The sequence below is a fragment of the Microtus oregoni genome, unplaced genomic scaffold (genome assembly GCF_018167655.1).
Source record: "Microtus oregoni isolate MIOR12 unplaced genomic scaffold, Mior012 000124F_ref0000388, whole genome shotgun sequence".
NCBI lineage: Eukaryota > Metazoa > Chordata > Mammalia > Rodentia > Cricetidae > Microtus > Microtus oregoni.
The window spans coordinates 1189868-1212535 of NW_024544756.1; the positions used below are offsets into that span (position 1 = coordinate 1189868).

General features: G+C 39.2%; 1 protein-coding gene across 5 annotated transcripts in view; it reads left to right on the forward strand.

Moving 5' to 3' along the window:
- LOC121444429 (FERM and PDZ domain-containing protein 4) overlaps nt 1–22668 on the forward strand; it is a 648345-nt gene that overhangs the window by 227998 nt on the left and 397679 nt on the right. Inside the window, exon 2 of one of the 5 annotated variants that reach the window (XM_041646237.1) lies at nt 16480–16576. The exons of the other annotated variants lie outside the window; for them this stretch is intronic. Within the exon in view, the coding sequence (XP_041502171.1) occupies nt 16560–16576 (17 nt within the window). The 5' untranslated portion in view covers nt 16480–16559. The remainder of the gene's footprint in view (nt 1–16479; nt 16577–22668) is intronic. 5 annotated transcript variants of the gene reach the window in all.

The window sequence follows — 22668 nt, forward strand, 5'->3', positions numbered from 1 at the left end:
GTGCACGCATGTGCGCATGCACGTGTGTGTTGTGTATGTGTGTAGATACGTGCACTGGAAACAAAGAGTTTAGGAATGTAGGGCCTGCTAACAAGATTGCCCAGTAACCCTTCTATATAGTTCTCTTGGTTTACCTAGAATTAGGTAGCTCTGCCATGCTAAGAGGGAAGGCATGTTCTTCTCTTTTGTCTTAATTAAAATGTATTTTTGGATTAATTTCATTTGTTTTATTTTATGTGTGTTTGTGTTTTACCTGTATGTATGTATGTGCATCACATGTATCCCATTGGCAGTTAGAAGAGAGTGTCAGAGCCCCTGGAATTGAAGTTAAAGATATTATTGAGCCAACATCTAGGTATTGAGAAATAAAGTCATGCATGCTGCAAGGGCAACAGTACTCTTTTTGGCTGAGCCATCCTTTTAGCCCCAGAGGGAATTTTTTATAGTCTTTATCAGCCAAGGGACAAGAAGGAAGGGTCCTCCACCTTCTTTGTCACAGTTGAGAAAGAATTCCGTGACCCAAGTCTTCACTGGGTCTCTAGATAATGATGCTGTTTGCTAGTCAGCCATACTTGTTTAAAGCTATAATGTCTCTTTACTCAGAAGATCTAAAGAAACACCTGAGTTCTCTCTCTCTCAGTGAAATGTTGTTGTGAAGGACGTTGGGGAAGAGGACCTGAACTCAGAGCTGATACAAGAAGAGAGGGAGAATCAACCCTAGGGATAATGTGAAGAGGTTTTCAAGTTGGGGCAATACAAGGCAAACCATGAGCCTGGCATGCTGAAAGATGCTGCCCTGTGAAAGGTCCCAGGGCAAGCAGGAAAGGAAGCAGATACATTTACGGGATGCCTGAGCCAGGTCACTCAAAGCTCTGTAGGTTGTGTGGTGGGGCTTTATCTGAACACTGACAGGAAACCTACGAAATTCTCTAAGGCTGAGTGATGTGTATATTTTCAGATTATATTGGAGTGTATATTATATGTAATATAGTGGAATACACACATATATCAGATTATATATTGATCCACAAAGTGGATAAGTAAATCAATTTAATTAGTCATAAGCAGCATTTCAATTTTAAATCATGGTGAGAACAGAATAGAACATTTAAGAGTTCTTTATTTGGAACTGGGTGCTTCTAATGAGCATCATTCAATTAAGTTTTGGATTTTTCATTATGCTTCATTAGTATTAATATTTTTCTTTTTTAAACCTCTGCCCATTACTGGAATGTATTAGTTACATTTTTGTTGCTCTGATACAATACGAAGACCATGGCAATTTACAGAAGGACGAGTTTGTTTGGGCTATGGTTCCGGAGAAATAAGAGTCCATCATGGCGTGGAAACATAGCAGTCAACACCAGGCATGGTAACAGAAGCAGAAAGTTCAATGCATACATCTTTAACCTCAAGCACAAATTAGAGAGAGCAATTTGGAAGTGTTGTGAGGCTTTTTAATCTTAATACCCACCTCCAGTGATGCATTTCGCCCGGCAAGTCTGTACCACCTAAACCTCCCCAAACAGTTCTACTAAGTGGAGATGAAGCATCCAAATATCCAAATGATGGGGCATATTGTTCACCCCTCTGCATTCACATCTAACATTTGATGAGATACAGCATAACTATTCTACGTATGCATGAGGAGAATGGGTTGGGATGTGACACTCATTTCTGACTATGGCTCACAGTTCCTGCTCTATACATCTGGGGGCCTAGATAATGGTAGCAAGGCTGGAACAGCCTGACATTTATAGAGATAATTCTACCTTCAATTGGATGACCTCATTCTGGGTGGTTGATTGGAAGGAAAGATTAGTGGCTTTGGACTCCGGGAACTAATTCAGTTGTTAGGCTGCCCATAATAAATAGACCAGACAAGTGTGATCAAGCTTACAGCCTTAGGCAACTGTAGTTAAGTGTAACTGGGGCACGGAGAGACTGCTCAATAGACACAACAACACTGAGATCTGGCAAAGCCTGAAGCTCTTCAAGGCATGTTACCTGGTCTTCAACCCACAATTAGTAAAGCTTCGGCCTTCTGTGACCCATGGGTGGACCATATATATGGGGGTGGCTGACAAGGTCAGTTGTAAAAAGAACCAGGTCTAAGTATGCTGAGTATCATGAACCCACCAGGCTGGCCCCGAGGACCCCACTTTAGGAGTAATCTCTGTTCTGAGATCACCCTGTAGTCTCTTTTTAACTGGTTCCATCACTTTATAGCTTTTCATTGTGGCCTTTATTACCTCTTCAGAAGATTTGTATTGGGGGAATGTGCTCAGTGAAAAAGCTCATCTGGCTCCTTAGGGGACTCCTATGTCAAGAAGAACTAGGTCTATGGGCCTACAGGGGAGTCAGTCCAAGATTCTTCTAGCAACTAGAGCAACTGGTGTCCCAGTGTCTGCTGGTGTTTGTAGAATCCTGGCTATCTAAACCTCAATAATATTCATTGTGCAACAAGGCTGAGCTTCTGGGTAGGAAGAGGAGGGAGGGCATGCTGGGATCACAGACTGCTTACAGTATCTCACGCGTAGGAAGATGAAAAGATAACATGTACAAATGACCACAGGAGCGTGAACCACCTAAATACCAGAAAGAAAAAAAAAAACTCAGGAATTTGTGTAATGGCTTTGAAGCAAAGCTTAGTATTTGTTCCCTTCACCCAGCTCTGTTGGTCAATGTCTGGCCTTTATTTCTCCAGTGCTCACAGAAAAGATGAAAGTCAGACTTGTCTTTTCCGGATTGAGGTTGCATGACGCTCCTTCACTGCTAACTTTGTATTTTCAGCCTGATAAAAATGCATGGTTCAAGTTGCGTAACATTTTTCCCCAGGAGCTGAACTTAGTCAAAACATATCATTTTGCTAACATGTACACCAGAAAATGCCTTGTATTAATTGTCAGTAGATTATGACTAAAATTAATCACACCATTGAAGGCTTTCCAAGACCACTAAATGAACTTGGGATAATTTGTGTTGTGCCAAAGTCAGTGTTCAAGACAGAGCTTCTGCCCTTGAGTGAGCACTTTATACTTCAAAGGGTACTTCTCGAGCTCTACAAAGGAACACATTTGGTTTGTTCTTTTGTTTTGTTTGTTTTCAAGGATAACTCTGGAGTTTTAAGCACAATTGTCACGTATTGTGAGGACTCTTCTTGCTTGGGAGCCATCAAGCTGTTTGAAAATGAAGAGAAGTTTGCTATGTTTCTTGCCATTTTGGCTTGGGTATTAACAAATCGAGTGCTTTCTGTTCTCAAAGTAAAAGTTCCAAGATTTTATGACATTCATATTTTTACTGACCTGAGACTATGTTCATAAACACAGCTGTTGAGGAGTACAAAGGAATTGGCATTTCTTTAGTCAGTATATTTAGATGACAATTGCTATTCCTAATTTATTTACTTATTAAGTAAGAAAACAGGAATGGCTATATATGAAATCAACATTGACCAGAAACAAACTGGTATTTTATGGTCTTTTAATGTTTTTAGGTTAGAAAAACTTCAACAGATTCCATGAAATTCTGTAAAGGCAGCACACCGTTTTTTTTCTGATGCTTCCTCAGGATGGATCTCCATTGGTTTTGCTGTCATTTCTGTGTTGCTTCTCTCACCCAAAATAGAAATTGGGATATGCTGATATAGGAAAGTATTCTACATGACTCTGGTCTGTTTCCCTTTATCCATTAGAGAAAGATATCAGTCGTGGTCAAATGATGTATTGAACAGTTTCATAATCTATTTTTAATATCAGACTCAGTATTTGAGACATACTGTTGAATGAATACTGGTGTGTCTACATACTCAGTTTCTGAGGTTGAATTCTGTGCTGGCTAGTCATATGCCACCTTAATATACAACTAGATTTATCTGAAAGGAGGGAACCTTAATTGAGAACGTGACTCCATAAGGCTGGACTAGAAGGCATTTTCTTAATTAGTAATTGATAGGGGAGTGCCCAGCTCATTGTGGGTGGTGCTATCCCTGGACTGGTAGTCCTGGGTTCTATAAGAAAGCACTCTGAGCAAACCATAAGTAGCAAGTCAGTAAGCAACACCCTTCCATGACCTTGGCATCGTCTCCTACCTCCAGGTTCCTACCCTGTTTGAGTTCTTGCCCCAACTTCCTTGAATGTTGAACAGTGATATAGAAGTATAAGCCAAATAAACCCTTTCTTTCCCAACTTGTTTGTGGTCATAGTGTTTCTCCATAACAATAGTAATTCTAAAAGACAAAATCTACCTGAACTGACTAACTCAATTTCACTTAGAGGCTAACTTAATATTGATGGAAAACACTGATGGATATTACACAGCATGCAGACACCACCTTGACCGCCTCCACCCACAATGCATGCACTAAATTTCTACCTGGCCTTTTGTAGAAAATGTAACCCAGTTGCACTTTTTGAATTATTTGACTACTAGTTCAATTCGTGGGAAGTAGTCTTTAAAATTAAGTTTGGCACCAATGTCCTCACTTTGTAGCAATTAGAAGTTTTGCATCTAGAAGACACAGACAAGATCTATGTCATGACTATTGAATTCTGCCTTATAACATGGGAACAATGCCAGACAGCATGGAAAGAAATAGTTGTAGCTGTGAGCCAATAAAATTTTATTTACAAGAAGAAACTCCAGCTGAATCTAACCTGCTGCCTTGGCTCTTGAAGAATAATCTGAGCAGTTTGGTATTCCCAAGGATCCTTGGCATCCACTCTGCATTTTAACAAGACCATCTGATAGATTCCCAGGCTGCTTCAAACTAGAAGTGCACTGTTCTAAACTACTCTTCAAAGTGAAGTAAGTAGTCATTTCTCAGGTAGCTGTTTGAACTAAGTATTTGATGACTCTGAGGTTTAATAATAGCTGTTTTCAAACCTGCTGCTTCTCTGTGGCCTTTGAAATCATGGAACTCTTTATCTGAGCCACCAGTAACCTCCACTTTCTGCTCTGATCCTTCTCAGATGCTTTGTTCCTTTTTAAAAATATTTTCTAAATGAGGACTGATGAGAAGCCAAGGACAATGGCACTGGGTTTTGATCCTACTGCATATACTGGTTTTGTGGGAGCCTAGCCTGTTTGGATGCTTACCTTCCTAGACCTGGATCAAGTGGGGAGGACCTTGGACTTCCCACAGGGCAGGAAACCCTGACTGCTCTTAGGATTGGAGAGGGAGGGGAAAGGAGTGGAGGGAGGGGGAGAGGAGTAGGGGAAGAGGAGGGAAATGGGAGGTGGGGAGGAGGCAGAAATTTTTTTCCATAATAATAAAAAATTTTTAAAAAATGTATTTTCTAAATTTCTTACTCTAGAAAATGTTGGCTATGGGCATTTCTGAGTCTGGAGGAATTGGTGGGGGAGGTTATTTTCTACACACATGTTTATATAAGCACTATATTCTTTCTTTTGTTGGCCCATGATTATGCTACCCATATTTGTACCTGGCATGTTTGATGAGCATTTGTATTCCTCAAGTCAGAGCAATAGACCTTTTGGTGGTGGTCTCTGTAGCTGTAATGGAAACACCCTTGCCTCTGTCGTTTTGAAATTCAGTGTTTGACCACTACCTCAATCAATAGGATTTCTTGGTTTTAGCATTTTCAACACTGGGACCAGGTAATCCTTTGCTGTGGGGGCAAACCTATTCATTTTAGACGGTTATTGGAATCCCTAGCCTCTTCTTATATGATGCCAATAGTGTTCCCTACTTCCTGTTGCACTGTTTAAAATTGCCTTTAGACATTGTCATACGTATTCCAATGAATAAAATTCTCCCTGGATGATATCTATTGGATTCTTAGGATGTTATTAGATGATATCTACTGGATTATTAGGATGTTGGCCAATCTGTGCCTTCCTGGATGGTCTCAGCATAACTAGAGGCACAGGACATATGTCTTTAGTCTTTAGCATTCTCTATTCTGTTCCACTGTGCTGTACCATTCCATGTTCCATATGAGTTATGAAATAAAAATCTTGAGACACACAGTGAAACCCACAGTACCCATAGCCCCCTTCTCCAGCCCAAGCCATTCTCTCATTAACCCGGAGTCCTCTGAACATTTGCTGCCTTCTCCCAGGTGCTCAGCTGCCCTCTAGCCTGCTCTCCCTATAGGTTCCCCTTCCATGTATTTATATTTGCATTTTAAGTGATTTCAAGTAGGAAAACAGTTGAATAGGTGCTATTTATACTGCACTTTGAACCAAAACAGCTTATCATAAAGTCCTCTAAAGCAGCATGTGGAGAATTGGAAAAACATATAACTTTATAGCTTGGGCATCCTCTTTGTAATCAAATTTTTCCTATTGATTCATTTTCATTATGTGGTACATAGTATATACACACATATGTGTCTGCACACATACATATATCTGTACAAATATATCACTTGATCCCTACAGCTAATGCCCAGGACTGGTCCGTCACATGTCACACCTGATAATATGACTGTCTTGTGAAAAGGAGAGCAGCAATCTGCTGAGTTTGGTATGAGTAGTGATGAACCTCCATGATCTCCCCAGTTGGATCAAACCTAATTCATTTACTTTCCTAAGAAATACGACTGTATACTATTTAATCGGCAAAATAGTCAGTTTCAAATATTGGACTTTGTTTTCCATTTGGTTATTTCCTGAATTTGTGGCATGCAGATTTGCCATTTATTCAATTGAATGTAATAATTGTTGCCAGAGGGAGTAAGTCCAGGTCAGCCAGAGAATTGGCTGTGGAATGTAACCCCTGAGATACTGCATGCAACATCCAATTTCAAATTTCATTTGGCTATTGCATCATTTCCCAGAAACATATAGAAAATAAAAAAGATTTTTAACTAGCCTAGAGCTTCTGTTAGGACATACTGTGCCATGATGTAGAGCAGACACCTTTCTGTCTTTGCCTTTTCTGTACTCTGAGCATTGTGACTAGTTCTGTTTGGGCAAACGGGAAAGGTGCATCCTGATGAGAGCTTGCACACTTCTTGCGTGTTTGGGTTGGGTTTTTTTTTTTTAAATACTGCTTAGTCCCTGTGAAATTATACCAGGGCAAGACCAGTAGAAGGCAGCAGGCCATCTGTCCTAAGCAAGCAGTATTTGACTATAGATGTGAGCATGCATTGTTTAGACCAGAACTGCCCAGCTGGCCTCCTTCCAACTGCCAGCCTGCAGAGTTTTGAGCTCATTTGAAAAGGTGGGGTATGTCTGTGATTTTAAGTCACTACATTTCAAGATAGTTTGCCATATCGTAAAGGCTTCTATTTTAATAGAGAATCAAAAACAGGGGCCCCTTTAGGTGACTGAGTTGAATAATGGGACCTTATACCCGAGCACATACATTTCTTAAATGTTAGGTTTCTCTCTTGTTCTTCCTTTGCAGAAGGTAACAACATTCATAATTTTAAACAGTAGCAATGAAGTCTAGAGTCATCCTGCTGTTGCCAGCTGCAGGGTAACCATTTTAAGCTATGCCACCTTCAGCGGGGGAATTGCATGAGCCTAAATATTTATTTCCCAAGGGCATGTATTAGGAGGGAATCTGCTATCCATCAGAGTATACACATGAGGCCTTTGTTTAAAGATCAAAGCTGTGGTTCAATATTCTTCTAGAGTCTGGGAGATAGTCCAATAACCTAGGACCCTTTCCTCTGCACACTGGGCCAGATGGAGCCAGGATCTGCAGGGGGATTCTTTCCCCCAGGGAGAGGTCAGAGCATTTCTCTGTGGAAAGCACTCCTAAATCCCTTTGGTCATGGCCAAGCCAGTGTTGCAGAACCAATTAAGGCACTTAAGAACTATCAGTGAAGAAACTGACCTGGGGGCTGCTAGGAAGTCTCTCACCCAGACATATCCCTTTAATCCCACTACCCTTGTGTTGGCCAAGGGTCAAAAGTCAGGCCTCTAGCAGCATCCTCAGAAATAAAGATAGAGTGTTTTTCAGGCCAACTGTCAATCAATTGCATCTTTACAGCTTCAATTTGTTTCTCTGTAAAAGAGGGGTACGTTAGTTAACAAGGCTATGAGATGACTGCACGAGGTGATTCATGCAGAATTCTTACTACAAGTGCCTAGAAATTAGGAGATAATGATACAAAATTTCAACTGTTTTTAATTAAAAAGTGAATGCCTGGAAGTCAGGCACCCCACTTGAGTTTGTATAGGACTATCCTCCAAGGCAAAATGCTACCATCATCAGGTGTTTGGCTCGGTCTGCTTGCCCAAGGTCACCACAGTGTTGGGCTTGCTGTTTGTTACCATTAAATATTTGCAGGAGGGGTTGGAGACTCTGACCTGCTTACCTAGGCACTCCCTGCCAACTAGTTGTATGTACTTCTCCCCTAATTAGTGTGCCCTTAGGGTTTGGGGGAAGGACTAGATGATATGGGGAAGGAACCCCATCTACAAAGTCATTGGAGAATCTAATCCCTGCGGAGTGCAGAACTTTCAGTGTGGCTACCCATGCTCTTGCTGGTAACCCTTCAGCCATTGTTATACAAGAAAATTTAATATACCATCTGGTTTCCTAGAGAAAACTTGGTGGACATACCCCCTTGGTCTGTTGTTGGGACTCTAGAAGAGATGGTAGATGTTGTTTATGCATTTGCAAGGGGAAAACAATTTAGCAACCAAGCTCTTTAGCTACCTAGGCCTCTGCTTACTACAATTAAATTGGGGAAGCAACGATTAGCCATGCCCTATCATTATGTCATGAAAACTTTTAATTGCACTTAAATCAACAAACCCAACAGAGAGTACCCATGTATATCACTACGTTTTGCAAGTTAGGATCCAGTAGTCCAAAGGGGAGGAAAATCTACTCTTATTTATTTCCTTGTTGCAAGAGAACAGTGCAGAATGGTTCAGATAATTTAGTAAGCAATCTTCAGAAAATACATGAGCTAAAGTCACCTGTAAGTTTAGATAAAACTCTTGAGAGCAGAGTATGAGAAATTTTGACATGAAAAGTGATAATCACAGAGACTTTTTTTTTTTTTGAAATGGGGTCTTATATAGCCCAGGGTGGCCTTAAGTTTACTATGTAACTCTGTCTGGATTTGAACTCCTGGTTCTCACTCATTCACCTCCAAAGTGCTTGGATTTCACTCATGTATTACCATGCATAGCTTTGAGAGAATAATATTTGTAGAGTTACCTTGGCGGCCAAGCTCCTTTGTGGTCCAGGAGCCATTGGTGATAAGTGGCTTTTTTTCTTGGGTCCAGCAGATTAAGATGGACAACATAAAGATATCATAGGCTGACATTTAGGAAGGAGAGGACAAAAAGGCTCTTTTTACTCAGAAATGATGTTTGTGTCTCTCATGTAACCAGAGTGCCTTAGTCTCCAACTTTTGCAGGAAGTATGGGCTCCTTGTACTGGTGTTTTCACTTCTTTCAGCAATGTCCCCATAGATGTTGGATCCTGAGTGGAAGTATGCATACTCCCTGTGAGGTAAACTCAATGACTAAGAGAAGAACTGGGATTCAAAGGAGGGACTGTAAAAAGATAGACAGTAGGTAATTCGCTTTGGCTTCCAGAGGCTTACAATCTGTATTACAACTACTGTACAACTACTGTAGCCTGTCTTTCATTCTGATACCAATGCATTCATAGGAAAACATAGACAATATGTATGTCAATGAGCATATATGTAGTCCAATAAAACTTTATTTGTAAGATCGGACAATTGGTTGAAATCCTCAAGCATTAATTTACTGATTTCTAAGATGACAGTGTTTATAGGTGCTAAAGGGCAAATATTTTAGGATTTTACTTCTTTTGCTGTTGTTTTGATTTGACTGGACTAGAATTCCTACAGGCATACCCTAACATGCCTGCTTCAGATGTTTTCCAAACAAACACAAGACAGTTTGTTTACATTGTTCTTGAGATAATACAAGACTGTAAGTTATTAAACTAGCCCCTAAAGAATACCATCAGAGATGCACTTAAGAACATAATACCTGCAGTCCAATGAAAAGCTTGTCTAGATACTAAAGAGGGAATCTATCATTCTCAGTGCAAAACTAGTAAGGCTTTCAAAATAGGGATATATTTCTGTCTGAATTGCCCTTGCACGCAAGGTGTGATATTTTGAATATGAAGCCTCTCTCACAGTTATGGATTTCAACATTGAATCATCATTGGGTGAAGGTCTATTGGATTCAACCTTTTGCCTTTAGGTGAGGTCTAGGTAGAAGAAAGAGGCCAATGTGTGCTTGTTCTTCACAGTTTTAGTGTAGCCTTACTTCTATTCCAAGTTCTCTTTTTGCTTCCTGGGCCTCTAAGATATGAGGAAGGCCTGAATTTTGCTAGGCCTTCCTCACCATGATTGATGGACTGTATTCTCACATGTGAGCCAAAAGACATTGTACCTCAAGTTATATTTTGCCAGGTATTTATTTTGTCACAATACTAATAAAAGTTATGAATGCATAAGGTTACTTTCATTCAAAGCAACAATGACATCCATATATTTTATTCTTTTCAAGAAGCATTCATATATTTTTAGTATCTTTAGTGGTTGGGAGGCATGATGTTACACACCTGACTCAGCCTTCAAAAAGCTGAGGCAGGAGGATTGTGATTTCAAGTCCAACTCAGCTACATAGTGAGGTCTGCCTTATCAAAAGGAAAAGAAAGAACGTTTTATCGACAAACTCAATATTGAATACCATTTAATAAATGTAGTGTTTCAGCATTAAAAGTAAAAGACGTGGAGTAACATGTCAGTTGACAAGAGCACAGGTTGTTCTTGCAGGGGACCCAGAGTGGGTTTCCAGCACACACAGGGAAGCTCACCACCACCTATAATTCAAGTTCCAAAAGAGTCAGTGTGCTCTTTTGACCCCCTGAGAACTAGACAGGCACAGGGGCACATACTTACATGTAAGCAAAGCACCATTATGTGTAAAATAAAATTCTAAAATATTTTTTAAAAGATCTAAAAATCTTACAAGAATTTAAAAATTGATAACTAATAGAGCATTTAAGCTGGGAGTTTTGTGTTTTATTCTACAGTATAATATACCTGGATTTCAAACAGCCAGGTCTTGGGAACTACAGTTCATTAAATCTAAGGAAGTAAGTATATTCATCCAGTCTGCACACTGGGTTTACAGCGGATAGATGGAATGCAAATGCTTCCTAAAAACATGACTAAGGTCCTCTCACATTTCTATCCAACTTCATTGCCTTTTAGGAAATACATAGATTGTAGTTCCTTTCTTTTCACAAAATTTGAGCTGGAATTAATGTTAGGATTTCAGATCTTGGGCTCATGTTAATTGAGAATGCTGAAAGCATTTTTTTTCTTGGCAGTTCTTAAAAATAGAATTTTTAAATTGCTTAGCAACATAATTTACCATTTATAGATAAAAATAAAAAGCCATTAATTGAACCTTTTTTTCTGTTTAGATTTTCTTGAAGAGTTTACTCTTAAAGCACTACCTCACAAAGCAAGGTGCCCTTGCAGTCTAAAAGCAACATATGGACAAAGTAAATATAATCCTGACTAAGTTCTCTATTTTATATGGAATGGCAATACTGCCAGACATTTTAAGTACCTGCTACTTGTCAACTCCTAATTTGTGATTTCCCATAGGACTAAGGAACCATAGTATATTTTTTCTAACTGCAGATGTGTGCCATTTTTAACCATAATGTGAATGTACCAGAAGTTTTAAAAGCATTATATTTTCTACTTCATTCAAAGATAAACATCTGTTTGCTTTAACATTGAAATAAAGCCTATGAATCACAGAAAAAGTGACATTTTTATGAGTCGTGTGTACAAACTCCAGAAATTGACTAATTTTCAACAATTATTATGGACAGACTACTATAGAGATTTGCATTGGTATAGATCTTGGTTTATTATTTCAGTTCTGGGTGGCCAGGATGAATGAGCAGATCCTTACTACAATTGCCATCCAGCATGGCTGACTAAAATCTACTTAAAACCTGAGAGAGTTTGTTAAGAAATTCTAGACACTAAAAAACAAAGTTTAGCTGCATTTTTTTTTTCCGAATGGGCTTTGCTTGCTGGCTGCTTGCCGCAGCTCCTGTAAGAGAAGTCTTCCTGATTTACTGATAGCAGGAAAAAAAGGCATGCCATTTTGAAATGCCAGCTTTTTGGGCCATGCTGCCAGCATGACCTCTGGCCCTTTCAGGAGACTGAGCATTTGAATGAGTTTTGTGAGCAATGTGCTATGGCTTGCTGGGTGACAACATGGACTGGCTGTGTACCTAGAGATGGGGCACTGTGCATGTTTCTCAAAGGCAGCGAGCTGCTCCTCCATTCTGGGGTAGGTGGGCAAGCAGATACTACCATATTTCCCCTAGCAATGGTGCATCTTAAGTTTTTAAGAAGTGCTAAAGGTATCTTGATTTCAAAATATGGATATAAGGATATGTTGCTTTGGAAAAGAGGTTCTTCTTTTGTTTCCACAGAAGATAAGGACCTGTGGATTGCTACCAGACTAATGTGGTTTTATGGACCAGACCACCAGAAAGGTTGCCATGAACACCCCCAAAATTACTTTGCCCAATAAACAGCAGGAAGCAGTTTGGAGAAGAACTATGCCCATATTCCCAAATATTGTTTATAAATGTTTCTTTATATTTAAAGGGGGATATGCTATAGAGATTTGCATTGGTATGGATCTTGGTTTATTATTTTGGTTCTGGGTGGCCAGGATGAACAAACAGCTTTTTACTACAACAAACATTTTGTACTTGAAATTTTAAAGCATTTATGATTCATTACCTGAGGTGCATTGAGCATTCTACATTTCAAATGCTTTATACGGAGAGAGCTACTAGCATATGTTTCTGTTTGGGGCTTTTAATTCCAGAAGTGTGGTCAAAATGAAAAGTAACTGAATTCAACCTATGGATAAAAAGCAGTAGTATTTATTCTGAGAAAAGATCGTGCTTTTGTTATTCTTTGTTTACTTATTTGTTTGATATGTAGGGGTGTTTTGTCTACATGCACCTCCTGTGCATGATTTTGTGCCGGGTACATGGAAGGCCAGAAAAGGGCATCAAATCTCCTGAAACTGAAGATACAGGTGATTGTAAGTTGGGACGTGCGCACTGAGAACTGAACCCAGGTCCTCTGGAAAAATGAATAGTGGTCTTAACTGCTGAACAATTTCCCAAGCTCCATAACCTTTATTTTCTTTCTTAAACACATGATCTTATTGTGTAGTTCAGACTGAACTTGAACTTACTATGTCGACCAAACTTGCATGGATACTACTTGCCTCTGCCTCCTGAGTGCTGAGATTAAAAGTATGTACTACTATGCCAAATAGGAAAAGGTAATTTTACACATAACCATGCTAACAAAATGATTTCTTATCTATCCATATTATCAAAAAATGATTCAAGGATATGTATAACTATTTGTAAGAATTAAATCTAGGCTATTCCTTAACCTTGTTGCACTGTATTCCTTCTACCAAATCCAAGTTAACTGTGTATTGTTTAGGTAGAGTAAACTTGTCAGAAAAGCATCCTAGAAGAAAGATGAGAATCGTCATCCTTCTTCACAAAGCTTAAGAAACTAATCAGACAAAGCTCACTTGGGGTGAAATTCAATTAGGATTGAGAAATCTTTGTGAAGTGTACCTGGCAAGAGGAAACAAATTTAGGCATGGAAATTTTGGGCATGGTGGTTATCTACAAATCTAAATCGTTTTGGCAGGAAACCATAGTGATACCCCCTTTCAGGAACATAGGTACAAGTATTGGAGAGGCAACCCAATGATTAACAGTCCTAGAAATTCTTTGTCTCTAGCAGTTGGTGTCTCTTTTAGTGGTTTCATGAATATCAACAACAGCAGTAGCCCTGTCCATTCAGTGCTTGGAGAATTATATCTCTTTGAGGCCTCCTCAAGGAATAATGAGTTTTGGGATTCAGAGCTCTGAATCCTGCCTTTGTTGTTCCTGGCCTTTCTTCTAGGAAGAGGAAGTATTTGACAACTTGGGCTAAGAGAATACATCTTTCCTGAAACTGATGCCCAGAGAGGTACCTAACACATGGCTGATTCTTAAATGCAGCCCCGTCAGTCAGCAAGCAGATGCTGTGGAGAGAACTGCAGTATTTGGTGCTGGCAGACTGATTTTAGAAGAAAAGGCCAAAGGCTCTTTCCCTATACCAACTCTGATGGACTTTGGAGAACTAACAACGTTTTGGATTTAGATGAACAAACTAATCCCATGCTGAGCCTGAAAGGTCACACAGCTGGTAGAGAAAAAATGTCCAACTTCAAAGCCAAGTGTTTTTTTTTTTTTTTCTTCAGGGACAAAAAGGGAGGTTCACGGGGTGAGCATTATAGCTAGGACTGTTCTGAGTTCTGAGTTTTTGGTTGGGAATAGGAGTGGATTGAACTGAGAAGGTGAATAATATGGCAGAAGAGCAGAACAGGCTGGGACTTTGGAATAATGGGAAGCATGCATGATAGCAGGGTTAGCATGGAACTGAATACTATAAGATGGTGTGTGTGTGTGTGTGTGTGTGTGTGTGTGTGTGTGTGTGTGTGTGTTCGTTCATTAGCTTACTCATTGCTGTGACCCTCCCAAGACAGAAGGAATTTAAAGGATGAAGGATATACTTAGGCATATAGAAATAAGAATTGCAATCTATGATAGTGAGAAACTCTGGCTATAGGGGAATAAGGCAACTGGTCACAGTCAAGAAGCAGAGAGAAATGAATGCTGACTGCTCTTTTCCTTTTAATATAGTCTAGTTCCCCAGCCCATGGAATGGTGTCATTCTGAGTTAGGAAGGTGCTCCTACTTCTACTAACGAAAAGTATAAAATCCCTCACAGACATATCCAGAGGTTTATGTCATAGCTGATTTTAGATCTCCCCAATTTTGACCATCAGAAGAGAAGACAAGTGGGTACCAGAGAGACTTCATGGTTGTAAGAGGTCAGCATGTGTAGAATATACTGAAGCACTTAAAATCTGCAGATGCTTTAACCAATACGGAAGCAATCAGAGCAATTAAAACACAAATGAATGAATATTATCATTAAATCTATGCAGTATGCAATTCATACCTCATGATTAATTCTAAAATTAAAGATGATCCTTTTGTAAGCAAGTATTCATTAAAATGATTTTCTGTTAATAATTCATCTATTAGCTAAATATGTTTCCAAGTGCAAAAAAAGCACCAAAATTAAAATTATCATCACTGCCATTATGTAGAAATATCGGGCAATATGGAGTTGTCAATCAAGAACCCGGAGGGTGCCTTCCCAGGAAAAATACAGCTATATTTAAGAAGAATGCATAAATTCTATGAGCATATTTCATCATATTTTAAGTGTAAGTTTTATGGGAATTTGTTTAGGACACAGGTCTTGGACTATTTAGATCACATAATGAAAAGAAACTGTCATGCATAAAGCAAAGGGTAACCATCCTACAGTCCACAACCCCAGAGAAGATAGGAAACAAGGAGGACCCTAAGAGAGACATACATACGTGGATACCTCTGAGAGGTGAAATAGACAAGATCTCCTGAGTAAATTGGGAGTATGGGGTGGAGGGTGGAAGGGGAGTGAAGAGGGGAGAAGGGTAAAGGGGAAGAGAACACGAGGAATTGGGAAGGTTGAGTTGGGAGAAGGACAGAGAGGGAGAACAGGGACAGAAATTTCTTGATAGAGGGAGCCATTACGGGGTCCCACTGTGTAAACCAGTCTAACCTGGCTTTCAACTTTCTAGTGTTTCTTCTGTCTCTGCCTCTCATTTTCTCACAGGGTCTCTGGGATTACAGATGTATGCTACTATGTCCAGCTCTAAGCAGATTCTAAACTCAGATATTCATCCTTCAGTAGTCAACATTTTACCTACTGAGTCATTGCCCCAAACACAAAACATTGTTAGATTTTTTTCTTTGTGACCTAATTACTCAGTTCTCAATATGCACTTGACAGATAACAATGCGTTCTAATAGTGGAAGGTCAGAAATAGCTGCTAGTGTGTGTGGAGAGCTTCAGGGCTCTGGCTCTTAGTTTAGACGGGTAATGGGAGCTTTTATTTTCAAGTTATTTTTTTTTGTATTGATCTGAGAAACAAACTATACTTGAGGTTCTGCTGTTTCAAGTTCTATCATCCTTCTGTTCTGTGGCCAGGTCTGTTCTTCACGAAGAATTACCTTTCCAAGCATTTTACTTCATTGTTAAGTCATGAAGCAATATCTTAGAAATATATCATTTTAGGAAATGAACTAAAACATTGATCAGAAGGAAGTGATGCAGGGAAGGGAAGCATAAAGAAATGTGGTTCTAACGTGCTTGCATTTTTTCTCTATGGCAAAATTTCAGATTCTATTCAAACCCAAGTAGATCATAATTTGATAAATAATACTAAAAAAAAGGTCAAATGTGTTTTCCCAAGTTTTTTTTTTTATTGTTGCTGTTATTGTTCTCAACATACACCATTTACTAAGAATTTGTTATCTTTCAGGCGCTCTGCTGTTTTATGAGACAGGCATTAGTGTCCCTACTTACAGTTCAGGAAACTGAGGCACAGAGCAGTTCAGTGGCATGAGGTCACACAGCTGGTAAGTGACAGCTCCAAAATTTGATATCTCTCGGACTCTTACCCTTAACCTTTTAATACTTTATTCCATTTGCTTTTGCTGACTGGCTTTATGACTCTTCTACATACCATCCTGGGTCGTTTGTTGTCTCCCAACAATGGAGTGGACAGGCCTTGATTCAAAGAGCTTTTCATTAACGCCCCTTCTTGATATTTTGATGGGTTTTGAAATTAAAAATAAGGATGTCGCAAACCTTCTGAATTAGGTCTGGAAGGCCACGCAGAATTGCTTCCTGTCCTTGTCATATAAAGAGGGAAAAAAGACTAAATACATAAAAGGAAAACAGTTACCAAAGAAGTGATGTTGCCTCTGGATTTTGGCAAATATATATATTTTATAATTACCTTCCAGTATAACAAAACATGAAGTTTTTCAGTCTAAAGCAAACAATCATGAACTGTGTTCCAGGCCACTTACTTCTTAAGAATATCTATTGGGGATAGGTACATCACAACACATAATTTTTCTCTCTTCCCACTCCCTCTCTCCCTCCCCACAAGAATACTTATTGTATTCTTTCTTTTACTGAAAAATAGTTTTTTTTAACACAGTCTCTTCTGATTACAGTTTTTCCTCCCAAGATATTGCCTCTGGAATTTGGCAAATCTGTATCTTTCATAATAAATTTCCACTATAGTAAAAAAAAAAATGAAGTTTTTCAACCTAAAGCAAACATTCATGAACTATGTTCCACATTTCTTTCTTTTTAATATTATTGACTTGAGCTTAGTTATAGTATGTCACATAGTCTCTCTTTTTCTTTCCCTCTTCTCTCTCCCTCTCTTTTGTTCTCTCTCTCTCCCCCACAGGAGTATTTATTTTATTTAATTTTTTGTTGAAAATCACTTTCTTCATAAATCTCTTCTGATTACAGTTTCCCCTTCCATTACCCCTCCCAGTTCCTCCAAATTTCCCTCCATTTGGATCTACACCCTTTCTATCTCTCTTTAGAAAACAGACAACTAAAAACAATAATACAATAAAATAAAACAAAAACAAATAAATTGGAATAGGACAAAGCATCTAAACAAGAAAAAGAGCCAAAGAAAAAGCACAAGAAACACATATAGATGCCTGGACATCTCACACACAAAGGAATCCCATACAAACAAAACTAGAATCCATAATATATACACGAAAGACCTGTAAGGTTAAAAAAAAAGTGCCCTGACTTAACATTATGAGACAAAGAGCTCCCAAACATGTCATTTAGTCCAATTTCTTTTGGCCATCAACTGCTGGGTGTATAGCCACCCTTAAAGAGTGGTTTGTTTCTCCAGTGAGACTCCCTGGGAGAAAACTAATTGTTTGATTTGTAAGTGGTTATCAATTGGGGATAGCTTCTGGATTAGAGAGTCAGGCATGTGTCTACTTTTTGTTTCTGCCCTAAAACCCCATGTGGTGCGGACCTAGGCAGGCCCTTTCCAAGCTGCCACAGTCTCTGTGAGTCTGTATGTGCACCAGGAATTTAGGGATAGGTGGGTTAAAATGAGTTACATCCTCACTGGAAAGAGCAGAATATTCAAGTTCAGACATCATAACCCATAACAGTGCCCTTGATGGGGTCATGAATGGATGGTAGTTGACTCCAGCTCTGATGCATTATGAAGAATAGAAAATTAAAGGTTTGGGCATATATCTCAATTGCTATGGTGCTTGTCCAACATGCTTGAAAGCCCTGGGGTTTGATACCCAGCCCCACATAAACCAGGCATTATGGTATATATCTATAATCCTAGCAGTGGAATGGTGGAGATAGAAAGACATGAACTTTAAGGCCATCCTGAGCTACATAGCTAGTTTAAGGCTAGCCTACACCATGAGGTTTTTAAAAGAGTTCTGGTTATAGGTGGCACCTTTGTCTGCTGCACACCGGAAATTAGACTGGCAAAGCTGTACAAAGCTGAGGAAATTTTTGTAAACTATCTGAGGCAGGAGGACAGAAAGAAATTATTCATAGAACAGTTTCAGGTCAATCTGGTAGAGGCCTTGTATTTGAAGATTTCTGGTTTATAGATATGTAAGGGTCAGATTCTAGAGGACCACAGAATCAAAACAGAGCAAACTGGTGTTCACATAATAGGAATGGTTACACTTACTAACTCATTACCTTATAATGAAGCCTATGTATCATTATAACCAATTGCGTTATATTGACTGAAAAGCCAAATACAAACTTTCCCAGAACACACAGCTAATAGGATTTATTAGTTGAGATTTGGATCAAGAAGTCTGGAGTCCAGAGCCTATGGTTTTACTTGCAGTACTATTTCCATGCTGAGTGAGCTCGGGAACCATGAAGAGCAACATTACGCAGAAAAGATGAGTGTCTGAGGGATGATAGGCTGTTAGAGATAGAGAGAGATAGTCAACGTTAGTGATAGTCAACGGCGATGGGAAGATGACATCAGAGAAAGAGTAAGCTTGAGAAGAGACAGATCAATGAGATTTGGAAGCGGGAGCTCGGGGTTCAAATTCTGACTTTGTTTATTAATGATTTGCAGTGACCTTAGACTAGAGGATTAACCCATGTGTTCTTATTTCCTCATTCACAAGAGCTTGAGGGAATGCTTTAGCTTCTGCTGAAAGGATTCATTTGGGGCTCTGTTTACTGGGAGTTGTCAGCAGGCTTCCATCTGGCTGGACCCAGCATGCCTGTGGGAAATCTGAGTCTGGAGCTCAGGAAAGAGTCCAAGGTTATAAACATCCAGTGATGTGAGGGTGATCTGTTGCTAACTGGGAGAAGGGGTTGGAAGGATGTCCAGAGGGGAAAAGAGAGAAGAAGGCTGATCAAAGAAACAACAACAAAACCATCTGTCTGCTCCAGAGAAGTATTCAGGATTGATAATGAGACTGCCAGAAACTTATTGCAGCTTTTTAGGTTCATTGTTTCATACTTAAAACATTTGTGATCTGTGAAGTTGTCACTGAACTTCTATAGGAGAACAACAACAACAACAACAAAACTACATCAGCATCTTCTACCTGCACATGGTTTTGGTTCATCAGAGGCCACACAGTGGTGAGCCCTAAGGATGCCTATTTATTGGTTTTCTACATTTGTTGTTTCTTTGGATGAAATGACTTTAGTGTCAAGACCTCAACAGTAGCTTTATTCTTAATTAAGTTCATATGCAAAGCCTGAAAGCATGTTTCCCTGTATTCCCCATGTCCCTTAATCATTTCCATTTGTCAGGAACATTATGTTTCTAGAGAAATTACAGTGCTTTTATTTGATGTTTTATTCATGCATTTAGTTGCTTAATTTTACTTGGAATTCTAAAGCATAGTACATCACGGATACTATGTAATTGCCCAAAATGTGCTCAGAAATGGTTTGTATTTTTTATTGATTTTTATTGAGCTCTACATTTGATTTTTTTACATTGTACCTTACCTATATATCTATCATCTATCTATCTATCTATCTATCTATCTATCTATCTATCTATCTATCTATCTATCTATCCTGTAAAATCTCTTAGTCCACATCATCCTGTCTGTCCAGGCTGTTTTCTTTTGCTGAAAGGTTTGCCTAAGCAGGTGATGCCGTCAAAGGAATCACAGATGCAATCCCAAGAAGCCTTGCAAAAACAATGTAGATCCTTGTTGAAGGCCTTGAAAATATGTGGTTATGTGTGATGTGTATTCATGTGTGTGGCGGATGTCACATTGTGTTGTCAACATTTTCACAAATTCTTGTTGGACACCTTATCATCAGTTCCCATTCATTGCAGTAAATGCTAAAGGTTCCCGTTGCTTTCTCCTCTCCTCTTCTCTTCTACTTCCCTTCTTTTCTGTCCCCTCCTCTCTTTCCCATTCTTCTACCCTGTCCTTTTTCTTGTTTGGCTGCACACCCTGGACCATATTAGTTTATCATTTGATATTCCATTCTCATCTTCTTTGCCTTCTCTCTCACATTCCAACTTGTGAGCCTTGTCAAAACCAAACGCTGTTCATTATTATCCAGCCTCATTAGGACGTAGAGGAGGGGGATACTTTATGCTTTGTCCTTTTCACAGAGTTATTGATTCCCTCATGCTAATTATTAAAATAGAACTGAACTTCTTTCAATAAATCATGTGCAGCAGTTTCTTGGCCAAAGAGCATGCATTTATCTTTTTTGACTTTGTGTGAATTTACTGACCTTTGTTGACTGGGGCACTGACTTCCTATGGAGCCACTTTCTTTTAAATGAATATATTTATTTATAACAAACGCAATCGTATATGTATATATATATGTGTGTGTGTATGTATGTATGTATATATATATATATATCAGTCTTTTTTTTGTTGAAAAATATTTCCGCCTCCTCCCCGCCTCTCATTTCCCTCCCCCTCCTCCCACTCCTCTCCCCCTCCACCCACTCCTCTCCTGCTCCTCCCACTCCATTCCCCTTCCCTCTCGAGTCTGAAAAGCAGTTGGGATTCCCTGCCCTGTGGGAAGTCCAAGGTCCTCCCCTCTCCATCCAGGTCCAGGAAGGTGAGCATCCAAACAGGCTAGGCTCCCACAAAGCCAGTTCATGCAGTAGGATGGAAACCTAGTGCCATTGTCCTTGGCTTCTCATCAGCCTTCATTATCCACCATGTTCAGAGAGTACAGTTTTATCCCATGCTTATTCAGTCCCAGTCCAGCTGGCCTTGGTGAGCTCCCAATAGACCAGCCCCACTGTCACAGTGGGTGGGTACATATATCAGTCTTTAGTAGATTCCAAACACTGACTGTGTCTTTTTAGGTGAAATGTAGTGAGGAGGTAAAGTAATTCTATCTACATGAGAAGTTCTTCTCTGACCCACTCCTTCCTCAGCTCACACAAGATGAGGGAATAGTAATTGAAATTCCTTTAAAGATGGTCTCGAGTTTTTGTGTGAAGAGATTAGTTCAGCCTGATTAAAATAAATAAGAAAGATGTCAGCTATCATCCTCGTGGATATCCAGTGTGCCAAAAGGAGATGAATGGGTGGACTAACTTGTGAGTGAGTGGGTTGCATGTATGCAAGGAGGTGGTCCCCTATAGTGCATGAGAAGGAGCGGTGGACACATTCTAATAGTCTACTTATGAATGCCTTCATGCTTGCTTTTCTATTCTACCCTAGAGAAAGCACTTCTTTTTTCCCTCTAGTCCTTTGTCACCAGTTGTAGGAAAGCCCAGTAAGTTTCCCAGTGAATTAGACTCAGGTTATGGTTGCAGTAGTCTTCTCTGTGCTCATGAGCTATTGACCAAAGTTAATGATGATGAATCTTAAACAATTAGGAAAGCTATGGGATCCTCCATGTATCTGTATTTTGTTAGCCTTTTTCCAGCTACCTAGGGACAAAGTCAACATTTCTGACATGGATATATGATTTCTAGTATACTCAGAGGCTTGGAAAATTGACAGCAAATCCTTACTTATTCAGCCAATTTAGTTCTACCATGATAATTCTATACTTTATTGAACACTAAATCTATTCCCATTTGTAAAACACTGTCACTCTTTCTAGCTTTTCAGAATATAGCAATCTATAGTATGTTTAAGTCTTAGAAATTTGACAAAGAGCTGTCATGTAAAGTTCTCTCTGAATTTATCAAAAATATTAGCTACAGACTGAATATATACCTCATCAATAGAAATACCTTGATAAGCTGCTTTATGAACAAGAAATTATTAAGGAAAAGGAAATGCCGTTACTAGTTCTCTTAATCTTTGAGTATAATTTGCCTTTGGAATATTTTGCCCTTAAAAGATTTAAATATCTGAACCCTTGAAAGTGTATGAGCAACTCACACTATTATAAAATTTGAAATCAATTGTAGAAAAAGAAACCAGTAAACATATTTGCTATGATATTAGAATAGGATAGTGACGGCGAATGAAAGTTATCAAGAGTAAAATAGCATTGCAATTGACCAGATAATAAGTAGCAAGTATTCTTTTTTGTATAACAAAGTTTTACAAGCAGCAAAACTAACTGAGGTTACCTTCTGAGAATATAAGTGAAGGAAGACAGGACAATGCATAGACACAGTCCCTGGCCTAAATTCACACTCATCTTGCACTGAGCATACA